The sequence below is a fragment of the Cherax quadricarinatus genome, chromosome 4, assembly GCF_038502225.1.
Source record: "Cherax quadricarinatus isolate ZL_2023a chromosome 4, ASM3850222v1, whole genome shotgun sequence".
Classification (NCBI taxonomy): Eukaryota; Metazoa; Arthropoda; class Malacostraca; order Decapoda; family Parastacidae; genus Cherax; species Cherax quadricarinatus.
This window is the reverse complement of record NC_091295.1, coordinates 10,258,021-10,285,906: the sequence shown is the minus strand read 5'-3', so window position 1 is coordinate 10,285,906 and position 27,886 is coordinate 10,258,021. Positions and strand designations below refer to the sequence as shown.

At 41.2% G+C, this 27,886-nt stretch overlaps 1 protein-coding gene across 5 annotated transcripts in view; it reads left to right on the top strand.

The window, feature by feature from the left end:
• Positions 1-27,886, top strand: part of LOC128685849 (MTOR-associated protein MEAK7) — a 174,432-nt gene that overhangs the window by 112,781 nt on the left and 33,765 nt on the right. For 4 of the 5 annotated variants that reach the window (XM_070094361.1, XM_070094370.1, XM_070094364.1 and 1 more), the window contains exon 8: positions 23,909-24,030. In XM_070094361.1, coding sequence (XP_069950462.1) covers positions 23,909-24,030 — 122 coding nt within the window. Of the gene's footprint in view, positions 1-23,908; positions 24,031-24,765; positions 25,103-27,886 lie in introns of those variants that run through there. The other variant, XM_070094378.1, reaches the window with a different exon arrangement.

Genomic DNA, 27,886 nt, shown 5'->3' with positions numbered 1-27,886 from the left:
TCCACCTCCTCCTCCACCTCCTCCTCCCCCTGCTCCTCCACCTCCTCCTCCACCTCCACCTCCTCCTCCACCTCCTCCTCCACCTCCTCCTCCACCTCCTCCTCCACCTCCTCCACCACCTCCTCCACCTCCTCCTCCACCTCCTCCACCACCTCCTCCACCACCTCCACCACCTTCTCCACCACCTCCTCCACCACCTCCTCTGCCACCTCCTCTGCCACCTCCTCTGCCACCTCCTCTGCCACCTCCTCTGCCACCTCCTCCTCCACCTCCTCCTCCACCTCCTCCTCCACCCCCTCCTACACCTCCACCACCTCCTCCACCACCTCCTCCACCACCTCCTCCACCACCTCCTCCACCACCTCCTCCACCACCTGCTCCACCACTTCCTCCACCACCTCCTCCACCACCTCCTCCTCCACCACCTCCTCCACCACCTCCTCTGCCACCTCCTCTGCCACTTCCTCCTCCACCTCCTCCTCCACCTCCTCCTCCACCTCCTCCACCACCTCCTCCACCACCTACTCCACCACCTCCACCACCTCCTCCTCCACCACCTCCTCCTCCACCACCTCCTCCTCCACCACCTCCACCACCTCCTCCACCACCTCCACCACCTCCTCCACCACCTCCTCCACCACCTCCACCACCTCCTCTGCCACCTCCTCTGCCACCTCCTCTGCCACCTCCTCTGCCACCTCCTCCTCCACCTCCTCCTCCACCTCCTCCTCCACCTCCTCCTCCACCTCCTCCACCACCTCCTCCACCACCTCCTCCACCACCTCCTCCACCACCTCCTCTGCCACCTCCTCTGCCACTTCCTCCTCCACCTCCTACACCCCCTCCTACACCTCCTTCACCTCCTCCACCACCTCCTCCACCACCTCCTCCACCACCTCCTCCACCACCTCCTCCACCACCTCCTCCACCACCTCCTCCACCACCTCCTCCACCACCTCCTCCACCACCTCCTCCACCACCACCTCCACCACCTCCACCACCACCTCCTCCACCACCACCACCACCACCACCACCACCACCACCTCCACCACCACCACCACCTCCACCACCACCACCACCGCCACCACAACAACAACAACAACAACATTGCTGGGACATATAAATACTTTGTATATATTCCAAGACAATAGTAAATGGCCAAGGCAGGTATAAATGTCCACCTGTCAATGTGTTTGTGACAATTTGAGTTCAATTTCAGTACCTAATACTAGTGTCAGAACAAAGATTGGTTATAAAATGACAAGAACTACTACAAATTGTAATTACCAGGACATAAAAATTATATAAAATAATATGAAAAATAGAAAAAAGCTATATCGGCAACACTTCTGCAAGTGGCAGTACTCGATGTTGCTGTCACGTGAGCATCCAGTGCCAACTTCTCCGCCTCATATCTCGGTAAGTACTGACCGTAATTTTTTTTTATTCTAAGACATGTCAAAAAAAAATTTTTTTTTTCTATAAAGAAAAAATATTTTTTTTTTAAATACATACATATTTGGGGCGCTGCACGAGTGAACGTATGTATATGTTTGGACCATTTAAGGGTTAAACACTTTGTCAGTTCTGTGAATTGAAAAGGAATTCATCACAGAATTTCAAAATTTCAGCACTAAAGTCATCCAGAAATTTGCTGAGCAGAAGAATAGAAGGGCAGTTTCTCTACAAATAAGGTAAGATTTTTTGTTAAACAAAGCCTTTTGTCAGCCCCTGGACCAATTTTAGGTCCTCAGACAGATGCTACTGATATTTATAGTAAATTTGTTTTTTTAATAAGAACATCAGATATTCTAGTGTGTATATAGTATTTTCATTCAGAAATGTGATTTTTTTTTAGCTGAGTGCTTATGTGTACAGTTTGCAGTGTTTTGACTTTTTTATGTATAGTAACACTTCACATTGCATTTGTCTGATTAAAGTCCACAAATTTATCTACTTGTTTCTTCATCACATTTTGCTTGCCATGCACTGGATGGGTATCTGTCAAATGTTATTTTGGATGGTATATGAGAGGTTTTTCTCAATAAAATTTTCTGAAACTACTAGCCCTGGAAGTTGATTCTTTAAATTTCATACCATAAATCTTTACAGTATTAATGCTTCTTTATTCTTTCTGTGGGCATCCACTATTTTTTCTTTTTGGTGAAGGGGAGGGAGGATTATGATCTCTATAAGCACCATGGGTTGTACTGAATAGGGCTTTCCATAATGGGAGTCATGAATGAGAAAACTTACTAAGAACTGCTGTCATATGTTTGTTGTACATGGATACACGTTAACTGTATTCCCCTCCCCTCCTCACTTGAAAATTAAGAACATAAGAATGTAGGAACACTGCAGAAGGCCTACTGGCCCATACGAGGCAGGTCCTTATCAAAACAACATCTACCTAAAGCTACCCAAGAAATATCTCCCGTACCCCATGACACCAATCAAACCAAGCCCCTCCCACTCATATATTTGTCCAGTCTCTTCTTAAAGCTACCCAAGGTCCTAGCCTCTATCACCCCACTAGGAAGACTGTTCCACGCATCTACAACTCTGTTAGAAAACCAGTACTTACCTATGTCCTTTCTAAATCTAAATTTATCCAACTTAAATCCATTATTCCTGGTTCTTACCTGGTTTGACACCCTCAGTACTTTATTAATGTCTCCCTTGTTTATTTCCGTCATCCACTTATACACTTCAGTGATATCTCCCCTCATTCTACGCCTCTCCAGAGAGTGGAGATTTAAGGCTTTAAGTCTATCTTCATACGGGAGGTTCCTCACACAGTAAATCATTTTAGTCATTCTTCTCTGTATGTTCTCTAATGAGTCTATGTCCATCCTGTAGTAAGGGGACCAAAACTGAGCAGCATAATCTAAATGAGGCCTCACTAGTGATGTATAGAGCTGTAAAATAACTTTTGGACTTCTGTTACTTATACTTCTTGAGATAAATCCAAGTAATCTGTTGGCACTGCTGTCTTGGCTTTAGATTTCTGCTCACCATGACTCCCAAGTCTTTTTCACATTCTGTATGACCAAGCTCTACTTCACCTAGATTATAGCTTCGAGGGTTATTTTCATTACCAAGGGCAAGTACCTTACACTTATCTACATTAAACTTCATCTGCCATTTTTCAGACCAAGACATTAATTTGTTCAAATCGTCCTGGAGTTCATTGATATCCTTCTCAGAGTGAATTATACGGCCTATCTTTGTATCATCAGCAAACTCATGTCACTAGTAATCCCTTCATCAAGGTCATTAATGTAAATTATGAACAGGAGAGGGCCTAAAACTGATCCTTGTGGAACGCCACTAGTGACTAATCCCCATTCAGATTTCACTCCATTAATGGTAACTCTCTGCTTTCTATTGGTAAGCCATGCCTCAATCCATGCTAGAACTTTACCTCCTATACCATGAGCTGCCACTTTTCTTAAGAGTCTCTTGTGAGGTACTCTGTCGAAGGCTTTACTAAAATCCAAATAAACAATATCATATTCCTTATCACTGTCAACTGCCTCAAATGTTCTATTGAAGAACGTCAGTAAGTTTGTCAGGCAGGAACGACCTCTCGTGAATCCATGCTGAGATTCATTTATCAAGTTATGCTCTTCAATGTGACTTCTGATAATGTCAGCTATAATTGATTCTAATAACTTGCCCACTATAGATGTCAGGCTTATTGGACGGTAATTTGAAGGAGTGGACTTATCCCCTGATTTGAATATAGGAACCACATTAGCCATCTTCCACAACTCTGGCACAAAACTGGTAAGGATGGATGCATTGAATACACTCGTTAATGGCTGACTAAGCTCCATCTTGCATTCCTTAAGTACCCTTGAAAACAACTCATCGGGTCCCGGGGACTTATTTTGTTTCAGTTTGTCTATCTGTTTAATAACCATGTCCCTCGTGAGAGTAATATTAGTTAACTTAAATTCTTCAGGAACTAAATAATTGTTAATTACTGGAATCTCATTTACATCTTCCTGTGTAAAAACTGACAAAAAATAGTCATTAAATAAGGAACACATTTCCAGTTCATTATCCGTCAGCTGTCCATTCCCAGATTTCAGAGGTCCTACTTTTTCCTTCACCTTCTTCCTATACACTTGAAAGAACCCCTTTGGATTAGTCTTTGATTCATTAGCAACTCTAATTTCATAGTCACGTTTAGCCTTTCTAATCGCCTTTTTTACTTCTCTTTTAAGCTGAACATATTGGTCAGTAAGGTTAACCTCTCCTCTTCTGATGCGCCTATAAATTCCCCTTTTCTCCCCTAATAGATGCTTTAGCCTCCTGTTAACCCATTTGGGATCGTTATTATTAGACCTAATTTCTCTCTGGGGAATGTATATACTCTGGGCACTGTGTACATTATTAAGAAAACAATCATAAAAGCAGATCCCTTCATATTCATAAGTATGATTATCGTCAATAAAATCATTAGCTAGATAACCCCAATCAAGATTAGACAGATGTTCCCTAAGTCCATTATAATCGGCAGAACGAAAATCAGGGATTTTTACTGTATTATCATTATTCTTGCATTCCCAATTAATGCTAAAAGTGATGGATTTGTGATCACTTGCGCCAAGCTCTTCAGTGATCTCCAGATTATTCACGAGTGTTTCCTTATTTGACAAGACTAGGTCTAGCAAATTATTACCCCTGGTAGGCTCAGTTACGCTCTGTTTCAGAAAACAGTCCTGAACTGTTTCCATAAAGTCACTGGACTCTAGATTACCTGTCAAAGAATTCCAGTCAATTTGACTAAAGTTAAAGTCCCCTACTATGACTATGTTACTGTGTCCAGAAGCCCTAACAATTTCGTCCCAAAGAAGTCTCCCTCTATCGTGATCCAAGCCTGGAGGTCGGTATATTACACCTAGAATTAGTTTTTCTTGACCCTCCACGAACTCTACCCAAACAGACTCTGTTACTGCTCCATCTATTTTTATACCTGTTTTTATGCAACAATTAATATTTTCTCGAACATACAATGCAACTCCTCCCCCCTTCCCATTACATCTATCCACATTGAACAACTTAAATCCCTGAATATTACACTCAGCAGTCATATCCCGACTCTTTAAATCATACCACGTTTCAGTTAATGCAATGATATCAAAGTTCCCAGCACATGCTACCAAACGTAGTTCATTAATTTTATTTCTTGCACTTCGACTGTTAGCATAAAATACCATCATATGTTTTTTCTTCTGCACATTTTTCCTATTCATCTTTGTTTTTACACAATTTCTGAAATTATCATTACCCAGAGTTACTCCATGACAGTTACTATTAAGATTCTTAATATCAGAGCATAAGTCAATATATCCATACTCATTATTAATCATTTCTAAACCCATACCTCTAACTAATCCTAGTTTAAAGTCCTAACAACCCCCTCAACTGAGTTAGCAAGAAAACCCACACCTGCCCTGGATAAGTGAACCCCATCCCTGGCATACATGTCATTTCGGCCATAGAAGTTGTCCCAGTTGTCAATGAATGGTACTGCATTATCCTTACAGTGTTTATCCAGCCAACAATTAATACCAATTGCTCTGGACAACCATTCATTACCAACACCTCTTCTTGGCAAAATGCCACATATAACAGGGCGCCCCCCCTTCTTCCTAATTATGTCTATAGCTGTCCTGAACTTTCTAACTAAATCCTCACTTCTACGCTTGCCTACATCATTGCCTCCAGCACTGAGGCAAATAATAGGATTGATCCCATTACCGTTCATGATGTTGTCAAGCCGGCTAACAATGTCCTCCATCCCAGCCCCAGGAAAGCATACCCTTTGTCTCCTACTCCTGTCCTTCAAGCAGAATGCCCTATCCATGTATCTAACCTGGCTATCCCCAACAACAACAATATTCTTACCTTCCTTGTTGTCGTTCGTCGTGACGATCCCAGTAGTCGACTCACATTCGTCGGGTAGCACCGAGAATGCGTTGGAGGTTTCCACAGGAGTTTCCACAGCAGTCTCTTTCTTCTTCATCGTTTCTGGCTTTCCATTCGTCTTCTTGATCGTCAACTTCGTCGTCCCCTGCTGTCCAGCCACTGACCACGATCCCTTCTTGACCTGAGGACTCGAAACAGGAGGACTACTACGAATCCTCTTGTTTTCCTCGGTCAATCGCCGTATCTCCTTCTTCGCTGCCCTCAATTCTTCCTTAAGTTGCTGGTAAAGTTGCTCGATGGAGGGCATCTTGGTTCAGTCCACGGGAGCAAACAATACACTTCTTCACAGAGTTAAGTACAGGTCACCACTGAGTTAAGTACAGGTCACCACTGAGTTAAGTACAGGTCACCACTGAGCTAAGTACAGGTCACCACTTGTGAGTTGCCTCTCTAGAAAGCCTGCAGTAACTTACTCTGATTGTCTAGCTATTTACTGATAGTCTGTCTTTCCTATTCCATCTGAGGCATTGAGTGCTCTATCCTTGTTTTGAACAATTCCTCTCCTTTGCCAGTCTTTCCATTGGTCTTGTCTACCTCTAGTCAACCCAAACACTTCAACCACATCTCTTCTGCTCTTGGAGGGTGCTGGCATTGGAGAATTAGAAGACAAACATGTCCTGGTTATGATGGATTTGATTGGCTCTAATGCTTCATTCAGTTGGCTTTAACATAATGTGTGTTGTACACATTGCATACAATCTCCTGCACAAGTCAACACTCACTTGTACACTGAAAACCATATATGACATTCCAACTATGGTTTATCAACATCCCTTGATATCATTTTTACTATGGGATTATCATCCTTGATCTGCTTACTCAACATCCTTTTTAAGATTATACAGATAATCTTTGTTAGCAATTTGCCCTATAAAACATGCTCATTACAAAAGTACAGTAGGGCCCCGCTTTACGGCATTCCACTAATATGATGATTTCAAATTATGACTAAAACTTGCTATACGGCGAGTGGTCTTTCAAATATGGCATGCCCCACCCAGTTTGTTTACATTCTAAATGAGCACATCTCTCTATTATGTCTGGAAATTTTCCAAAATTTCAAGTGTTAAAGTTATTGTGTATTTTATATATGTGTACTCTGATAATTATACTTATGTGTACCTGTACTAAAATATACTTACACACTTTGCTGGCTTGCAGGTACACATTAATATCACTAAGAGTCTTTCTACTCTTGATGCCATATAATCTCTCGGGCACATTAAATGTCGTATATTAGGTTAATATAGACATTTCCATTAATCCATCTATGATATTTTGTTCAAAATTAGTTAATAAACACGCAACATAAAATAAACATGATATATCCACAGTATAAAAATTGACACAAATATGAGATTTGTTTACCAAGCGGTTTGTGTGAGCGTCGGAAGAATTACGTTTTCTCTAGTCAAACAAAAGTTACTTAACTGTAGAAATTTATTCCTTTTGTATGCCTTCACTCTATCTATAGCTATTCATGACTCTTGTGGGTTTAGCACTTCTTTTTTATTATAATAATAATTTGTTATAATAATAACTTCTAATAATAATTTGTAATAATAATAATAATTTGTCAGAGCATTATTCCTTTTACAAATTACGTGAGAATGGAAGTGTTGGTCTTTATTTATTCTACTGTACTACTGTGGAGACAACTTGTACACAATGTTAGGTGTTTGTATGAATGTGTATCAACCATAACCAGACGGTTTGTTTACATAAGTACTCTGTGGCTCTGTCTCTCTCTCTCTCTCTTTCTCTGTCTTTTTTTTTTTTTTTTTTTACACAGGGTTTGACAAGGTTAAGGATCCCTAGCTTTAGTGACAAACTACTTACAGGTTAAGGATTCCTAACTTTATTGGCAAGCTAAGAGCTGTTACATACATCAGCTCATTTGAAAGCATTTTTATTGTTATGAGACATACAAGTAGGGAACAGGATGAAATTGGAGCCATCTGTAGGCCAGCATTTTCATTTGATCAACTGACTTTATCTCGTTCACATCATTATGCTGTACGAATGTGTTCCATACTCGAGTCATCCTGGGTATATATGATCTCATATGGAGTGATGTTCTGGAAAAGGGTACAGCCAGAGTGAAGTTGCTGCTTTCTGCCCGTCTTGTGGCATAAAAGCTTGTTTCACGCTGTCCTCGAAGTGGATCCATGTGTGGTACTTTGACAATATTGGCCTTGTACATAACAGTAAGGCCACCCACATCCCTCCTGTGTTGAAGGCTCTGCTAAAATGACAGATCTATCCAGGATGGGTCCAGGCGAGAGATGAGACGTCTTGCTCTGTTCTCTACTCTGTCAAGCAGTTGCAGATGAGAGGGGGGGGCAGGCAAACCAAGAAAGTGGAGCATACTCAAGGTGTGAGCGTACTTGTGCCTCGTACAGAATCTTGCAACCCCTGCTGTCAAGCAGATGCGAGATACGGCGAAGTGCTGTAAGCTTCCTGGCTGCCTTGTTTGCAAGATTTGCAACATGGTTCTTCATGGTTAGTTTGGAATCAAATTTCACCCCAAGGATATCAACTTCTTCTCCAGGTGCCAACACCCTCCCATTCATCCTTACTACTGCACCAGCATTACCATCATGGTGCCTAGAGACTATCATCATTTGCGTTTTCTCAGGTGCAAATGTTACTTTCCATCTATTTCCCCAAGCTGATATAGCTCTTAGCTGGTGATTGATGTAGCTTAGAGCAGCTGGCATTTCTTCTCTTGGATAACTGAATGTCAGTGTGCAGTCGTCTGCATATACATGGGATTCTGGGATGAGATGAAGAAGGTCGTTGAAGTAAACATTCCATAACAATGGTCCCAGCACGCTTCCTTGTGGAACACTTGCCCCAATAGGATGTCTTGCTGATTCTGTTCCATTGAGAACTATACTTAGAGATCTACCATGAAGGTAATCACTGAGGAGACATAGCGTAGAGCCTGCAATTCCCAGTGCTTGAAGTTTTGCTAAGAGGCCCTGGTGCCACACCCGGTCGAAAGCACCAGCAATGTCCGGTGCTACCACACAGCTGACTTTGGATTCATCCAGTGACTGGTGCCACTTAGTGGAGAGGTTTAACAACAGATCAGCAGCAGAGTAACCTTTCCTGAAGCCATATTGACGATCACAAAGTAGTGAGTGGTAGTCAAAAAAATCTGTCATTTGTCTTGAGATTATTGTCTCAAGGATCTTACCAGTGATTGACAGGAGTGACACTGGTCTGTAGTTGCTGATTTCTGCTCTGCTCTTCTTTTTGTGAACAGGGACTACATTTGCCACTTTCCACAGAGAGGACCATTTACACTGTACTAGGCAGTGCTGAAAGATGCAAGTTAGAGGTGCTGCTAGCTGGTCTGCACATCTTCTCAGCAATCTTGGGCTCAACTTGTCTGGGCCCACAGCCTTTTCTTGGTCAAGTGATTTAAGAAGGAAATGCACCTCCTCCTGCCTTATTGTCACCACTGACAGTTTTGACACAGTTCTTGCAGCTAGCCAAGGAGGGTCCCTTGCTGGATTAGGAACTTGCATTTTGGTAGCAAAGTGTTCAGCAAAGAGGTCCGCCTTCTCTTTACTACTAGTAGAGGTGGTCCTATCCTGTCGATTTAGAGGTGGAACGAGTTCATCAGGCAGATAACCTTGTCTGTCCTTGGCCAGGGACCACCAGGTTTTGGAGCCTACCCTACCTGATGCTAGCTTTCTTTTTGTGTCCACCTCCCATTTAGCAATGGCCCACTTTTGAATGTCACCCATATGCCTACAGGCTTGCCTGTGCAAGTTCTTGTTATAGGTGGTAGGATGTCTCTTATACCTTCGCCATGCTTTGTACTTAGCAGTAGCAGCCTCTCTACAACGAAAGCTAAACCAAGGCTGATCTGTAGGCTTCGTCACATATTGCCGGTGAGGAATGTGTTCTTGTTGTAGATTAAGGATGTGTCCAGTGAAGGCTTTCACTTGGTTGTCAACATCCCCTTGGAGAAGAGCATTCCAATCAGTGGTGGCGAGCTCAGAGCAAAGGGCTGGCCAATTACCTTTTTCCCATAGCCACATTGTGCGTGTGGACTCCTCACCTCCTAACAAAGTTATAAGTCTTCCCAACAGCCAGGTTGCACTGAACGTTTCTAAAGTACTTTCACAAGCTAACACCAGAGTCACCATCGCTTCCAGCACTTCAATAAAAGATCTGACCAGGACAAAATCAAAGCACCACGAACCAGTCAATGCAGGGGTTTACACTATACCCTGTGGAGGCTGCGACAAGATTTATGTAGGCAAAACAGCAAGAAACCTCGACACCCGCCTCAATGAACACATTTACGCATGTAGGAACGATTACTTGAACAACGCCTGTGTACAACACCGAAATTCCACCAATCATCTCATGAAATTCAGGGATGCCCAATTAGTGATCAAAGAAACTAATTTCCGCAGACGCAAGTGCCTCGAGTCAGCACTAATCGCTGTTTCAAATACAGTTAAATAAAAGAAAGGCAGCTTCACCATCTCTGAAGTCTTAGCAAGAATCCTCCTAAAAACAGTAAACCCTGCCATCACATAGTCTCTCCTGTTAATACTACACAAAGCACATTACAGAGAGTGAACACTGAAACAGGCCTTCTCTATCCAGTCTATATTTGTCTAACCTATTTTTATGTTACCCAAGTAATAGCTTTTATATCCTTTAACTCATGTACGAGTTAATTTCTTTACCATATTGTATTACTAATACTTCTACAACTTATGTCACTACTACTACTACTACCTCTAGTATTGCACCTCACTCTGAGCCTATATATACCCTCTGTGTCCATGTACTGTTTGTAACGGCTTGACAAAGCTCCTGGAGAGCGAAACGTTGCCATAATAAAATGTCACATTAGTTGCACTTGTGTCCTTTTACTTTACATATTGTCGGTAATTCTACCAACATTATTACAATCTTAAGTGTCGTAAAAACAGCCTTGTGGTCAGACGATCCAACGTAGCCGAGGGGTTGACAAGTGACTATACCTTCTGCCAGATCACTCACTACTGGGTCAAGGGAGGAGCCAGAGATGTGAGTAGGGAAATCAACAAAGTTTCTCATGTCAAATACTGTAAGAAGGTCATCAAAGTCCCTCTGTATAAGGTGTTGGTTGAGGTCACCAACAATTATGATATGTTGACAGTTGTGTTGTAGCAGAAGGGAGTCCATATTTTCCATTAGGAAGTTGATAGGGTCTGCATATTGTCACTGAGGTCTGTGCATTGCGCATGCTAGTACAGAGGTACTAGTGTTCATGCAGAGCTTGAAGAACATAATTTCAAGATGAGTAGGGGTGGCAACATCAATGTGCTGGGCATGAACACTTTTAGAGAAGCACATAGCAACACCTCCTCCTTGCCCTTGCCTGTCTCTTCTCATCCATGAGGTGTAGCCAGCAATTCTTGCAAAATTTTCTGGAGTCCTGTCGTCCAAAAATGTTTCAACAACAGCTATCATGTCGGGACGTCGAGTGTTCACAAAACTGTGTGAGCTCTCCAACATTAGTAATGAAACCTCTAATGTTGGCCGACAGGATGCTGATAGACTGGCTCCTCATGATGTGGTCAGCTTGAGGTGGTGGGTGTTTAAGGCATGTAAGGTGCCTGCTTTTGAGAGAGGTAGGGTACTGAGGCAGCTGCAGGGATGTAGGTCTGTGGCCTTGTGTAAGGCACAGTACCACCTGCTGGGCTGAGATAGGAGTAGCTGAGTGGGTGACGTGTGAGAGTGTTCACCAATTCAGAGATCCTGCTGGTTTGTTCCGAGAACAGGTCTCTAAACAGGTGGTCCTGTCTGTCAAGTTCCTTTTTCTTCTGACACTGGTCCTCCTGATGTCCTTTCTTGTAGCAGTAATTGCACCTGGTATCTCGCAAGCAGTTGTTGGTGGTGTGCCCCTTCCGGTGACAGCAAGAGCACAGCCTAGGTGCCTGGAAGGGTGGACTGTGATTTGTTGCACCTCCTGTGTTTTGCTGATTTGTCCTCAGGTTCTGCCGCTGGGACTCACTCACTCACTCACTCACTCACTCACTCACTCACTCACTCACTCACTCACTCACTCACTCACTCACTCTCTCTCTCTCTCTCTCTCTCTCTCTCTCTCTCTCTCTCTCTCTCTCTCTCTCTCTCTCTCTCTCTCTCTCTCTCACTCACTCTCTCTCTCTCTCTCTCTCTCTCTCTCTCTCTCTCTCTCTCTCTCTCTCTCTGTCTCTCTATCTCTCTCTATCTCTATATCTCTATCTCTCTCTATCTCTCTCTATCTCTATCTCTCTCTCTCTCTCTCTCTCTCTCTCTCTCTCTCTCTCTCTCTCTCTCTCTCTCTCTCTCTCTCTCTCTCTCTCTCTCTCTCTCTCTCTCTGTCTCTCTCTCTCACTCTCTCTCTCTCTCACTCTCTCTCTCTCTCTATCTCTCTATCTCTCTATCTCTATCTCTATATCTCTATCTCTCTCTATCTCTATCTATATCTCTCTCTACACAGGGTTTGACAAGGTTAAGGATCCCTAGCTTTATTGACAGCCTATTTACAGGTTAAGGATTCCTAACTTTATTGGCAAGCTAAGAGCTGTTACCTACATCAGCTCATTTGAAAGCATTTTTGTTATGAGACATACAAGTAGGGAACAGGATGAAGTTGAGCCATCTGTGGGCCAGCATTTTCATTTGATCAACTGACGTTATCTCGCTTGACATCATTATGCTGTACTGAATGTGTTCCATACTCGAGTCATCCTGGGTATGTATGATCTCAGATGGAGTGATGTTCTGGAGAAGGGTACAGCCAGAGTGAAGTTGCTGCTTTCTGCCCTGCCTTGTGGCATAAAAGCTTGTTTCACGCTGTCCTCAAGTGGATCCAAGTGTGGTATTTTGACAATATTGGCCTTGTACATAACAGTAAGGCCACCCACATCCCTCCTATGTTGAAGGCTCTGCTGAAATGACAGATCTATCCAGGATGGGTCCAGGCGAGAGATGAGCGTCTTGCTCTGTTCTCTACTCTGTCAAGCAGTCGCAGATGAGAGGGGGGCAGGCAAACCAAGAAAGTGGAGCATACAAGGTGTGAGCGTATTTCAGCCTCGTGACAGGATCTTGCAACTTCCCCTACTGTCAAGCAGATCCGAGATACGCGAAGTGCTGTAAGCTTCCTGGCTGCCTTGTTTGCAAGATTTACAACATGGTTCTTCATGGTTAGTTTGGAGTCAAATTTCACCCCAAGGATATCAACTTCTTCTCCAGGTGCCAACATCGTCCCATTCATCCTTACTACTGCGTAGCATTACCATCATGGTGCCTAGAGATAACATCATTTCATGCGTTTTTCAGGTGCAAATGTTACTTGCCATCTATTTCCCCAAGCTGATATAGCTCTCAGCTGGTGATTGATGTAGCTTAGAGCAGCTGGCATTTCTTCTCTTGGATAAGTGAATGTCAGTGTACAGTCGTCCTGCATATGCATGTGATTCTGGGATGAGATGAAGAAGGTCGTTGAAGTAGACATTCCATAACAGTGGACCCAGCACACTTCCTTGTGGGAACGCTTGCCCCAATAGGATGCCTTGCTGATTCCGTTCCATTGAGGACTACATTAGAGATCTACCATGAAGGTAATCACTGAGGAGACATAGCGTAGAGCCTGCAATTCCCAGTGCTTGAAGTTTTGCTAAGAGGCCCTGGTGCCACACCCCGGTCGAAAGCGCCAGCAATGTCCAGTGCTACCACACAGCTGACTTTGGATTCATCCAGTGACTGGTGCCACTTAGTGGAGAGGTTTAACAACAGATCAGCAGCAGAGTAACCTTTCCTGAAGCCATATTGACGATCACAAAGTAGTGAGTGGTAGTCAAAAAAAATCTGTCATTTGTCTTGAGATTATTGTCTCAAGGATCTTACCAGTGATTGACAGGAGTGACACTGGTCTGTAGTTGCTGATTTCTGCTCTGCTCTTCTTTTTGTGAACAGGGACTACATTTGCCTCTTTCCATGGAGAGGGCCATTTACACTGTACTAGGCAGTGCTGAAAGATGCGAGTTAGAGGTGCTGCTAGCTGGTCTGCACATCTTCTCAACAATCTTGGGCTCAACTTGTCTGGGCCCACAGCCTTTCTTGGTCAAGTGATTTAAGAAGGAAATGCACCTCCTCCTGCCTTATTGTCACCACTGACAGTTTTGACACAGTTCTTGCAGCTAGCCAAGGAGGGTCCCTTGCTGGATCAGGAACTTGCATTTTGGTAGCAAAGTGTTCAGCAAAGAGGTCTGCCTTCTCTTGACTACTAGTAGAGGTGGTCCCATCCTGTCGATTTAGAGGTGGAATAAGTTCATCAGGCAGATAACCTTGTCTGTCCTTGACCAGGGACCACCAGGTTTTGGAGCCTACCCTACCTGATGCTAACTTTCTTTTAGTGTCCACCTCCCATTTAGTAATGGCCCACTTTTGAACATCACCCATATGCCTACAGGCTTGCATGTGCAAGTTCCTGTTATAGGTGGTAGGATGTCTCTTATACCTTCGCCATGCTTTGTACTTAGCAGTAGCAGCCTCTCTACAACGAAAGCCAAACCAAGGCTGATCTGTAGGCTTTGTCACATATTGCCGGTGAGGAATGTGTTCTTGTTGCAGATTAAGGATGTGTCCAGTGAAGGCTTTCACTTGGTTGTCAACATCCCCCTCTCTCTCTCTCTCTCTCTCTCTCTCTCTCTCTCTCTCTCTCTCTCTCTCTCTCTCTCTCTCTTTCTCTTTCTCTCTCTCTTTCTCTCTCTCTATCTATATCTCTATCTCTCTCTCTATCTCTCTCTATCTCTATATCTCTATATCTCTATCTCTATCTCTCTCTATCTATCTCTATCTATCTCTATCTGTCTCTATCTGTCTCTATCTCTCTCACTCTCTCTCACTCTCTCTCACTCTCTCTCATTCTCACTCTCTCTCACTCTCACTCTCTCTCACTCTCTCTCACTCTCACTCTCTCTCTCACTCTCTCACTCTCACTCTCTCTCTCTCTCTCTCTCTCTCTCTCTCTCTCTATCTCTCTCTCTCTCTCTCTCTCTCTCTCTCTCTCTCTCTCTCTCTCTCTCTCTCTCTCTCTCTCTCTCTCTCTCTCTCTCTCTCTCTCTCTCTCTCTCTCTCTCTCTCTCTCTCTCTCTCTCTCTCTCTCTCTCTCTCTCTCTCTCTCTCTCTCTCTCTCCTCTCCTCTCTCTTTCTCTCTCTCTCTCTCTCTCTCTCTCTCTCTCTCTCTCTCTCTCTCTCTCTCTCTCTCTCTCTCTCTCTCTCTCTCTCTCTCTCTCTCTCTCTCTCTCTCTCTCTCTCTCTCTCTTATTCGTTATCTCGTTCACTCGCCTCTCACCCTACATTAAGACTACAAATATTTTAAGGTAAGTAATGAGTGTACCATATATGCATTTTATCGCTCTAGGGCACTTTAAATGTCGTAGTAGATGGGGTGGCCAGGCGGGTTACCAGTACCTCCCACACGACTTTCTACAAATAAATACTTTAAACCTCTCACCCTACTTTAAGACCATTAAGACTACAAATATGGAAATAGATGGTATAAAATTCTGACACAATGGAAATATAAACACTTAACCCTTTCAGGATGCAGAGGCCAAATCTCAAAGGGTGCACCAGGGTCCAAGAATTTTTGAAAAAATAAAAAAAAATTTTTTTTACTTACAAAATTAAAGATAATTTTCTGTAGGTAATAAAACAAAATTTTTTTTTTCGATGAGCAGTTACCAAGATATAGAGGCATGAAGTTGACCCTCAATGACCTGGTGGCGGCAACATCTGCGACTTCCATAAAGTCTCGTTATTTTATTTTAGGTTTTTGTTAATTTTTTCTTTTCTGATATTTTTTTCCAGTAACTTTTGTGGCCTGTGAGACCAATATAATGTATAATGTATAAATGTACACTCATTGTATTCAACACAATAACTGCACTAATTTATCATTATATTGCTTACAAAACTTGTTTACAAGCTCATTGTAAACAAAATAATGATGAAAATATTAGGGCGGTTGTGTTAAGTACAACGGTACCATATACAGTGGACCCCCGGTTAACGATTTTAATCCGTGCAAGAGGGGTAATTGTTATGCGAAATAATCGTTATGTGAATGAATTTTCCCCATAAGAAATAATGGAAATAAAATTAATCCGTGCAAGACACCCAAAAGTATGAAAAAAATTTTTTTTTACCACATGAAATGTTAATTTTAATACACACAAACTGAAAAAGGCATGCACACTTACATGACACTTACTTTTATTGAAGATCTGGTGATGATTGATGGGATGGGAGGAGGGGAGAGCATTATCTTCTTACTGTTTAGAAGGGGAATCCCCTTCCATTAGGACTTGAGGTAGCAAGTCCTTTCTGGGGTTACTTCCCTTCTTCTTTTAATGCCACTAGGGCCAGCTTCAGAGTCACTGGACTTCTTTCGCACAAGATATCTGTCCATAGTGGCCTGTACCTCTGCCTTCCTTTATGACTTGCCTAAAGTGTTTCACAACATTGTCAGTGTACAGGTTGCCAACACGACTTGCAATAGCTGTGTGGAGGGTGATTTTCATCCATGAAGGTTTGCACTTCAAGCCACCTTTGCACAGATTTCCTTTATCTTTGTAGTAGGCAACTTCTTCAATTTCTCTCCCCTCCTCTGAACCAGTTTCCCCAGGTCTGGCCTCTTGCTCTTGAAGTTGATCTATCAGCTCATCAGTGGTTAGTTCTTCATTGTCCTCCTCCACCAACTCTTCCACATCCTCCCCACTAACCTCCAACCCCAAGGACTTTCCCAATGCCACAATGGATTCCTCAACTGGCATAATCATCTCAGGGTTAGCCTCAAACCCTTCAAAATCCCTTTTCTCTACACATTCTGGCCACAGTTTCTTCCAAGCAGAGTTCAAGGTCCTCTTAGTCACTTCCTCCCAAGCCTTACCTATAAGGTTTACACAATTGAGGATATTAAAGTGATCTCTCCAAAACTCTCTTAGAGTCAGTTGAGTTTCTGAGGTCATTACAAAGCACCTTTCAAACAGAGCTTTTGTGTACAGTTTCTTGAAGTTGGAAATAACCTGCTGGTCCATGGGCTGCAGGAGAGGAGTGGTATTAGGAGGCAAAAACTTCACCTTAATGAAGCTCATGTCCCCATAAAGTCGCTCTGCCACATCTGTAGGATGACCAGGGGCATTGTCTAACACCAGGAGGCACTTAAGTTCTAATTTCTTTTCAGTTAGGTAATCTTTCACATTGGGGGCAAATGCATGGTGTAACCAGTTATAGAAAAATTCCCTAGTGACCCATGCCTTACTGTTTGCCCTCCACAGCACACACAAATTATCCTTGAGGACATTCTTTTGCCTGAACGCTCTGGGAGTTTCAGAGTGATACACTAATAAAGGCTTCACTTTGCAATCACCAGTAGCATTGGCACACATGAGAAGAGTAAGCCTGTCTTTCATAGGCTTATGTCCTGGGAGTGCCTTTTCCTCCTGAGTAATGTAGGTCCTGCTTGGCATTTTCTTCCAGAACAGGCCTGTTTCATCACAATTAAACACTTGTTCAGGTTTCAGTCCTTCAGTTTCTATGTACTCCTTGAATTCCTGCACATATTTTTCAGCCGCTTTGTGGTCCGAACTGGCAGCCTCACCATGCCTTATCACACTATGGATGCCACTACGCTTCTTAAATCTCTCAAACCAACCTTTGCTGGCCTTAAATTCACTCACATCATCACTAGTTGCAGGCATTTTTTTAATTAAATCCTCATGCAACTTCCTAGCCTTTTCACATATGATCGCTTGAGAGACGCTATCTCCTGCTAGCTGTTTTTCATTTATCCACACCAATAAGAGTCTCTCAACATCTTCCATCACTTGCGATCTTTGTTTCGAAAACACAGTTAAACCTTTGGCAAGAACAGCTTCCTTGATTGTCTTTTTGGTGCCCACAATAGTAGCGATGGTTGATTGGGGTTTCTTGTACAACTTGACTAGGTCGGCGATACGCACTCCACTTTCATACATATCAATGATCTCTTTCTTCATTTCAATGGGAATTCTCACCCTTATTGGTGTAGGGTTGGCACTAGAAGCTTTCTTGGGGCCCATGGTCACTTATTTTCCAGAAACAGCACCGAAAACACTGTAATAATACGAAATATTCCGAGTGTATGCTTGGATGTTACCGCGGAGGCTGGCTGGTAAACAATGGCACGGGCGACACATGTGAAGCTGGCTGAGGGCGCACATTGGACGCGTCTCGGACGAAAATCGGTGAGCGGGTTTTTAATCGGTATGCGCAGCAAAAATTTTTCGATTAAAGTAAGCGGTATGCGAAATAATCGCTATGTGATGCCATCGTTATGCGGGGGTCCACTGTAATACCATATGGTACAATGTACCATGGGTTGCAATGGTACCATATGGTACAGTGTACCATATGGTGCAATGGTACCATATGGTGCAGTGGTACCATATTCAAATTCAAATTCAAAGTTTATTCTCTATAAGGATTAAAATGCTGAGTTTACAGAATTTGGTTATTGTGTGGTTTACATGTAGTAAAATACTAATTACAGAGGGTGCCACTAGAACACCTAGCATGGCTAGGCATTTCAGGCAGACTTAGATTAAATCTTAAGTTTAAAATATTACAAAATTATGAGGTAAGTTGGTATTATGGCTAAGTGACTAAATACTAGTTTGAGAGTTTAGCAATGTGAATGCTTTTGTTTTGGCACAATACATAGTTTCAGTATTGGAGTATCACAGGCCAACTTATGACTAGTTAGGATTCATTATTTTAAGATTGAGATTGATATTTCTGTTTATGGTCAAATGGGTGAGTGAGTGTAAGTGTGAACCACCAGGTGGTATTTGTGTAATTAGTTGACGGGGTGTATCAGGGAGATAAGATATTTTCTGATGGTAGTTTTGAAGGTGATGAATGTGTCTGCAGTTCTAGAGTTTTCAGGTAGGGTGTTCCAGATTTTAGGGCCTTTGACATACATTGAATTTTTGTAAAGGTTTAGTCGGACACGGGGAATGTCATAGAGATGTTTGTGTCTGCTGTTATGCCTGTGGGTTCTGTCACAACTATCAAGAAAGTGTTTTAGCTCAAGGTTAATGTTGGAATTTAAGGTCCTGTAGATGTAGATTGCACAGTAGTAAGTGTGGATGTACTAAACAGGGAGTAAGTTTAGATCTATGAAGAGTGGGGGGGGGGGTGTTGCCAGGGATGGGATTTAGTGATTATTCTTGTTGGGTTATTATTGGCTTTAGGTGTGTTGCTGCAGTTGAACCCCAAGCACAGATAGCATAGGTGAGGTATGGATAAATAAGTGATTGGTATAGTGTGAGAAGGGCAGTTTGCAGCACGTAGTATCGTATCTTGGAGAGGATCCCAATGGTACCATGTAATACAATGATACAATATGGTATATTGTACCACATGGTACTGTTGTATTCAAGACAATAACTGCACTAATATTTTCATCATTATTTTGTTTACAATAATTGTTTAACAAAAAATGCAAAAATGTTGTATATTAGTAATGTTCTGTTATATATTTTTACATATGTACAGCCACTGGACATGTTGCTAGAGGTGGATGACAAAGCACTTTGTTGAGTCAGTGGCCTGGGTCCCCACACAGTTCTGGCTGGTTCCTCATGACACCAACACCACCTGCTGACCATGTGGTACAGGGGTACTATATGGTACATTGTACCCTATGGTACAGAGTACCATACAGTACAGAGTACCATACAGTACAGAATACCATATGGTGCAGGATACCACATTATACAGGGTGCCATATGTTACATGGTACCATATGGTACAGGGCACCATACAGTACAGATACAGGGATCCCTATGGAGGTAAGTCACCCTGACTTTTTTGGGGTTTTCCTAGGATTTTTTACATATGCTGCTATGTATGATAATTATGTAACTGTATTTGTGTACACCTGAATAAACTTACTCAAGCACATGTGTCATCGTAAGTAAGTTTATTTAGGTATACATATAAAGTTACATAGATTATCATACATAGCAGCATGTTTGGAGACCTAGGATAACCCAAAAAAAAGTCAGATGTATTTCCATTAGGGTCTCTGTACCCTGTACCATATGGTACATTGTACCATATAGTACAATGTACTATATGGTATAATGTACCATATGGTACAATGTACCATATTGTACATTGTACCATATGATACCATTGTACCATATACCATTGTATGATATGGCACCATTGTACCATATGGTACCATTGTACCATATGGTACAATGTACCATATGGTTCAGAACCATAGAATTTCTCTTCAGATCTATTTCCATCAATCTTAGAACTATAAGTTGGGGAAGAGGAGAGTCAGAATTTGCCTGGGTAGCGAGAGCTTCCTTGCAGCCAGGCATGGTGAACAAAGCCTCTTTGGCGGCGTTCCCACAATGCCACGCGGGCATCCAGATTTTTTCTATAGCACGCAGACTGACCACCCAGACCCATTCTCTGAGATGTAGGTCTACCAGCCTTCTCGAGCTAAATTTGAGGCCGTAGAATTTTGGTGTAGTTCTACAGTTTGAACCCACAACTAAAGGCAGTTGTTAGAAACAATTAAACTCAGTGAACAAGGTATGTCGATGGTAATAATAAGGCTTTGGGCCGCATTAAATATCGTATAGCTATGCAGGTAGGTGTAGCTCTGAAGCCAGGCAGACACATAGCAACATCTACTGGCTACCTACACCTGACTTCCTACATATAAATACTGCTCACCTCTCATCCTACATTAAGGCTACACATATTTTAAGGTAAATAATGAGTGTACTGTATATGTGTATTATCTCTCTGGGCTGCTTTAAATATCGTATATTAAGTTTGGGACGGGGAGCCAGGGCTACCTACACCTGACTTCCTACAAATAAGTACTACTCACCTCTCGCCCTACATTAACCCTTTCAGGGTCCAGAGGCCAAATTTCAAAGTGTGCACTGGGGTCCAAGAATTTAAAAAAAAAATTTTGTTATTTTTTCTTATGAAATGGTAGAGAATCTTCTTCTGAAGGTAATAAAACAAAAAGTACGAAATTTGATGGAAAATTGACAAAATTATGCTCTCGCAAATTTTGATGTGTCAGCTATATTTACGAATCGGCGATTTTGCCAACTTTGACTCCCATTTTAGGCCAATTACATTATTCCAGTCTACCAAATTCTTAGCTATTTCACTAGTATTACTTCTATTCTATTGACTGAGCACAAGAAATCGCCAAGTCAACTGTTTCAACTACAAAATAAAGTGATCGGAAATTGGTAATTTGGCCAATTTAACACAAAGTTCAAAATATTCCAATTTCAAAATAGGGTCCAGAATAAACAATGTAGGTATTCCTGGAACTAAACTAACATTTCCTCTGTTCATTAGTTACGTTTTGAGGCTTTGCAAATGAATTCCATTTTTATTTTTATTCACATAATGAATTTTTATTCAAACCAAAAAATAGAAGATTTACTGCTATGCAATACCGTAATAATTGTATAAATATCATCACCACATTTGTGAATGTATATTAGACCCACCAGCTGGCGTGTATTAGACGTGTGAGGTCGTTTGTTTACTCTTGAACATCGGCAAAAATGTAACATTTCCACTACTTTGAGCTCAGTTTCAAGCCATTTCCAGTGCTAAAACCAATCAAAATCATCTCTATTTCTGTAATATGTCTTCCATTCTATCAAAAAAGACCAAGAAATCGCAAATACAACTATAAAAAACACACGAAAAAACACTGCAAAGTCGCTGTCTTAATCAAAAATCACGGTCTCAGTTTTTTTCTCTCATTATGCACTGTGTGCTGCAGGATTTGTTTTATGTGGTGCACACATACCACATAGATGTATTTTCTCATATCTAGGCCCAAATTGACCACTCACAGCTTATCAGAGTGAGCTGAGCTCATGGTGTAGATCTACGGTTTGGACGCTGAACGTAAAGCTGTAGATCTATGGCATAGACCCTGAAAGGGTTAAGACTACAAATATTTTAAGGTAAGTAATGAATGTACTGTGTATTTATTTGAGTTTTTATTGTTTTTAATGCCTAGTTCTACTGTTAGCTTAATATATGTTAGTGTAAACTTGTTGTCTGGCATTTGTATGCATTTATAAGTGGAAAAAATGGCATTCTGCTTTCCAGCAGTAGCCTGTAACCTAATCTGCTGTGTAAGTGGGGGCCCTACGGTATATATTGAACTAATGGTGGATTATCTGCGTCTGTTGTTAAATCAGAATAATGTTAAAAAATAGCAAAAAAAAAAAATAAAAATAAATGCTCTACCTAATATAGTACATACTGTATCCTCCATCTACAATTTTTATTGCAGTGAACTTTGAAAATAAATGAGTTGAAAGTACCATTTATCCAGTGGATTTTGTCAAATATTTTAGAAATCCATTATATCGAAGGTTTGCTGCATTTGTTTTGAATTTTTTCTATGGATTGTAAATATTTCTTTCATATTTTCATATTGTTGCTTCTTCATACTGAGGAGTGTCCTCAAACATTACCTCATTTTGTATATACTTTTACTCTTTGGTTTTAGTCAAATTTATGATATTTTTTACTTTCAAATTTGTAATGGCATAGTGCTAGTTTTCTTTCCTTGATTACCCAGTCTGTTTGTACATATATAAAAATTATAAATTATTGTCTAGTTTTCCTTGTGTTTTACTAGAATTTGGTCTTTTTTTTTTTTTTATCCTTCCCTCTCTGGTGGAGGGGCTGGCATGCTCCTATAATCTAGCAGGCTGTGATGGCATGATTCATTTAGGTACATGGTGAGGTCTTATATAACAAACTAGTGCTGGTAAGAAGCCTGGCCAAGAACTGCCACAGCAGATGTAGGTACCCCATACTGATCGTCAACTCCACACATGACGTAAGTAAAATGTTGTAAGACATTTTAGTAAAATGTCATAAGACATTTTACTTACATTATGTCTATATTTCCACTTGCCTGCTTATACCATTGTTTACCTCCATCCATCAAGAGTGGCCATCTTCTGGGAGAGTTAGATGGTTGGGTACCTGAACTGAGGGGCATTGTGAAGGGGGTCTTTGCACTTTCATTGCAAACATTCATATCACTGTATTAAAGATAGGTGTTGGCCATTGTAAATACATATGCATAGTCTCACACAAATCACTTCCATTTATGCCTCCATCTGGATCCTTCTGAATGCTGTTGTATCTGCATGACCGGGGTAACTTTTGTGATGGGCAGCTGGCTGTGGCAAGGTTTTGCTTGATGTTACGAACTTCTTCACGTCTTACAGTCTTTGCATCTGATCTGTGATAAATAAGGCCAAATTACTGTGCTGACAGACAGCCAGAAATACACTTTTGTTCAATGAGAATAAGGGTTATTAGGCAGAGGACTGGCAAGTGCCTCGGCAAGAAATTAATGACAGTCACTAAGAAATGTCTGGCATGATAAGTTCTCACAGCTAGGAGGAGAGTTATGTTCTTCCCAGACACCTTTTCAAGTACCATTGAGGCAAAATTCAGTCCTAGTTGGACTGTTTTCTCTTTTGGAAACATGTCTAGTTGAAGAAACTCTAAGAGTATTGTGTAAGAGTATCCTACTGTATGGCTCTTCTGATGACCTTAGCAACATGTATTCCAAGTCTTTTTGAGGTGCTCTGGAAAAATCTCCCATACTAATTCTTTAGATGAAATTCATAAAGATATAATGTACATTTTATTTTAAATTTAAAAATAATCTACTAAATACACAGTGACATTTTCATGTTAATTTACTGCAAAATTATATATTATTTCCTGTACATGTATATTGATGTATTATTATGTATTGCAGGTACACCAGAATGTTTTTTGTTTGCTCTGGAGCCTCAGACAGGAATCTTTCACAGCACAGGATATAACAGCAACTTCATGTACTTGAATTACTTGGAGAAAAATACTATGCCTAATGGACTGGTGAGCATATACAGTGTATTCTCACTTATGTAAGCATTGTTTTAAATAAATTTATCCCCAAGTAATACAAGTGTGCCAAACATAAAGTGTCAGGAGAGTACAGTAGACCCTCTATTTAACAGATTAATGGGGAGGATTGAGTGGCCAGTAATGGTGGTTGTGGTGGGTAGAGAAAAGATTATTTTGATTTGACTGTAACAATAATGAGCAATTCTACCACCAAAGCACTTTATCCACTCTTTCCAAATCTATTGGCCTAGCAGGTTTTGTTTCATATTTCTCAAGTTTGTTAAATGGAAAGTTTACTGCAATGAGAAGGAGGTAGCAGTTAACCCCTTGACTGTCGCAACCCCAAATCCTGAGGTGTCTCCTGGTGTTGCAAAAATTAAAAAAAAAAAAAAAAATATTTTTTCTTATGAAATGATAGAGAATCTTTTACTGATGGTAATGACACCAAAAGTAAGAAATTTTATGGAAAACTTACAGAATTACGCTCTCGCAAAGTTAGCGACCTCAGCAATATTAACAAATCGGCGATTTCCCCAACTTTGAGCCCTATTTTCAGTTAATTCCATTGTTCCAGTCGACCGATTTCAACTACCCAAGAAAGTTGTCAGAAATTGGCAATTTGGCCAATTTCACGCAAATTAAAAAACATGCCAATTTCAAAATAGGGTCCAGAATGAACAATGCAGACATTCCTGGCTCTAAACTAACATTTTCTTTGCTCATCAGTCACGTCTCCAGGCCCCTCTGATATTACTCTTGCACCACGGTCAGCTGCTGCTACACCACCGTCAGCTGTTGCTGCACCACGGTCAGCTGTTGTTGCACCATGGTCAGCTGCTGCTGCACCACAGTCAGCTGCTGCTACACCACTGTCAGCTGTTGCTGCACCAGTCAGCTGTTGCTGAACCACGGTGAGCTGCTGCTGCACCAGTCAGCTGCTGCTGCACCACAGTCAGCTGCTGCTACACAACCGTCGTCTGTTGCTGCACCACGGTCAGCTGCTGCTGCACCAAAGTCAGCTGTTGCTGCACCACGGTCAGCTGGTCCTAGTGGCATTAAAAGAAGAAGGGAAGTAACCCCGGAAAAGGACGTGCTATCTAAAGTCCTAATGGAAAGGGATTCCCCTTCTAAACATTAACAACTTCCATACTCTCCCCTCCTCCCATCCCATCAATCATCACCAGATCTTCAATAAAGGTAAGTGTCAGTTTGTGTGTATTAAAATTAATATTTCATATGGTAAAAAAATTTCTTTTTCATACTTTGTGGTGTCTTGCACAGATTAATTTGATTTCCATTATTTCTTATGGGGAAAATTAATTCAGCTAACGATGAGCTTTCAGGAACGGATTAATATCATTAACTGAGGCTCCAATGTATAGCACTTTGTCTGGATTTTTTGGGTTATCCTAGGTAATTTACACTATGTTTACTTGTATTTATGTGTACTTGTGAGACAGAGATAGACAGAGACAGATTGAAAGACATAGAAACAGACATAGATAGTGACAGACAGACAGAGATACGGAGATAGAGATAGACAGAGATCGACAGACCCTAAACTTGGGGTTAACATCACTGTCCTCTTAAAAGAAGAGTGTTAATATGGAGTTCTAAAGAAATAGCTATGAGTTTGGTCAACTGGAACAATGGAATTAGCCGAAAATAGGGCTCAAAGTGGGCGAAATCGCCAATTCGTAAATATCGCCAAGGTTGCTAATTTCGCGAGAGCATAATTCCATCAGTTTTCCATCAAATTTCATTCTTTTGGTGTCATTACAATCGAGAAAAGATTATCTATCATTTGATAAGATATTTTCTTCTTTTGGGGGAAAAATTTTGCAACACCAGGAGACACCTCAGGATTTGAGATTGCAACAGTCAAGGGGTTAACCCTTTCAGGGTTTTCAACATACTAGTACTGCTTACACACCAGGGTTTTTGATGTACTAGTACGCCTAAATTCTAGCGCCTTCAAATCTAGCGAGAGGAAGCTGGTAGGCCTACATATGAAAGGATAGGTCTATGTGGTCAGTGTGCATAGTATAAAAAAAATCCTGCAGCACAGTGCGTGAGAAAAAAAAACTTTGACTCTGTTTTCGGATTAAAACAGCGACTTTGCACTGTATTTTCGTATGGTATTTATGGTTGTATTCTAGTTTTCCTGGTCCAGTCAAAATCATCTCAATTTCTGTAATATGTCTTCCATTCTATAAAATACATATTACAGAAATTGAGATTATTTTGACTGGTTTCACAATGAAAAGTACCTTGACGTTGAGCTCAAAGTGGCAGAAATGTTCGATTTTTGCCAAAGTTCAAAAGTAAACAAATCATGCCAAGCGTCCAATACACGTCAACTGGTGAGTCTAATATTCTTTCACAAGTGCGCTGATATTATTTATACCATTTCTACACTAATGCAGTAGTCTGCATAACAGTATATCTTCTATTTTTTGTAAGAATAAAAATTCAAGGTTGAAAGCAAAAGAAATATAAGAAGGGCCTGGGGACGTGACTAACGAACAGGTAACTTGTTATTTTAGTGCCAGGAATGTCTTTCTTGTTTATTCTGGACTGTATTTGGAAATTAGCATCTTCTGAAATTTGTGTGAAATTGGCCAAATTGCAAATTTCTGACCACGTTATTGGGTAGTTGAAATCGGTAAATGAGCAGTTTCTTGTACTCAATCAATAGAAAAAACGGAGTTCTAAAGAAATAGCTATGAGTTTGGCCGACTGGAACAATGGAATTAGCCGAAAATAGGGCTCAAAGTGGGTGAAATCGCCGATTTGTAAATATCACCGAGGTTGCTAACTTCGCGAGAGTGTAATTCCATCAGTTTTCCATCAAATTTCCTTTTTTTTGTGTCATTACAATCGGGAAAAGATTCTCTGTCATTTCATAAGATTTTTTTTTTTTTTTTTTTTTTTTTTTTTTTTTTTTTTTTTTTTTTTTTTTTAAATTTTGCGACACCAGGAGACACCTCAGCATTGGGGGTTGCGACAGTCAAGGGGTTAAACTGTGCTTAGACAAAATATATTGCCTGATGTTTCAACAGCAACCCTGTTGATCCAGATCATATTACCATTCATACCGATGCTTACACTGTCATCAATCTGTTTCAACATACAATACATATGAGCCTAAGATACCAGTGGTGTATCAAATTGTTATACTGGATCTGAAAATATCATAATTCATGTACAAAATTGTTAGTGTTTAAATGTCACATATGGCAAACTATAACATTCTAGTAAACTACTATTGTTGCCCTTTTTGTATAGTAATTATAAATATGAAATGCTTTGTGTCCATAGCAATGGAAATGGTGACTTTCTGTTAAATAGTTTGTACACGATAATTACTCTGATGTCATTTGTATACTCTACACCACTGTAGAAATAATGTTGTTTGTTTTTTGAAGGAAGTGAGTTGAGTTCCAGCCTGTGAGCCTGCTACTCACCTAGGTGTTTTAAGACTTATGATTGTTATGCTTCCTGGTTGTAGGTTGGTGGACATCAACCACCCAGGGAGGTACTACCGTCCTGCCAAGTGAGTGTAAAATGAAAACCTGTAATTGTTTTACATGATGGTAGGATTGCTGGTGTCTTTTTTTCTGTCTCATAAACATGCAAAATTTCAGGTACATCTTGCTACTTCTCCTTACACTTAGTTCACACTACACGTGCATATACAAGCATATATATACACATCCCCCTTTGGGTTTTCTTCTGACTTGACTCACGAAATCGTAATGACACGATTGCAAACAAACCATACCACGGGCGGGATTGAACCCGCGGTCAGAGAGTCTCAAAACTCCAGACCGTCGCGTTAGCCACT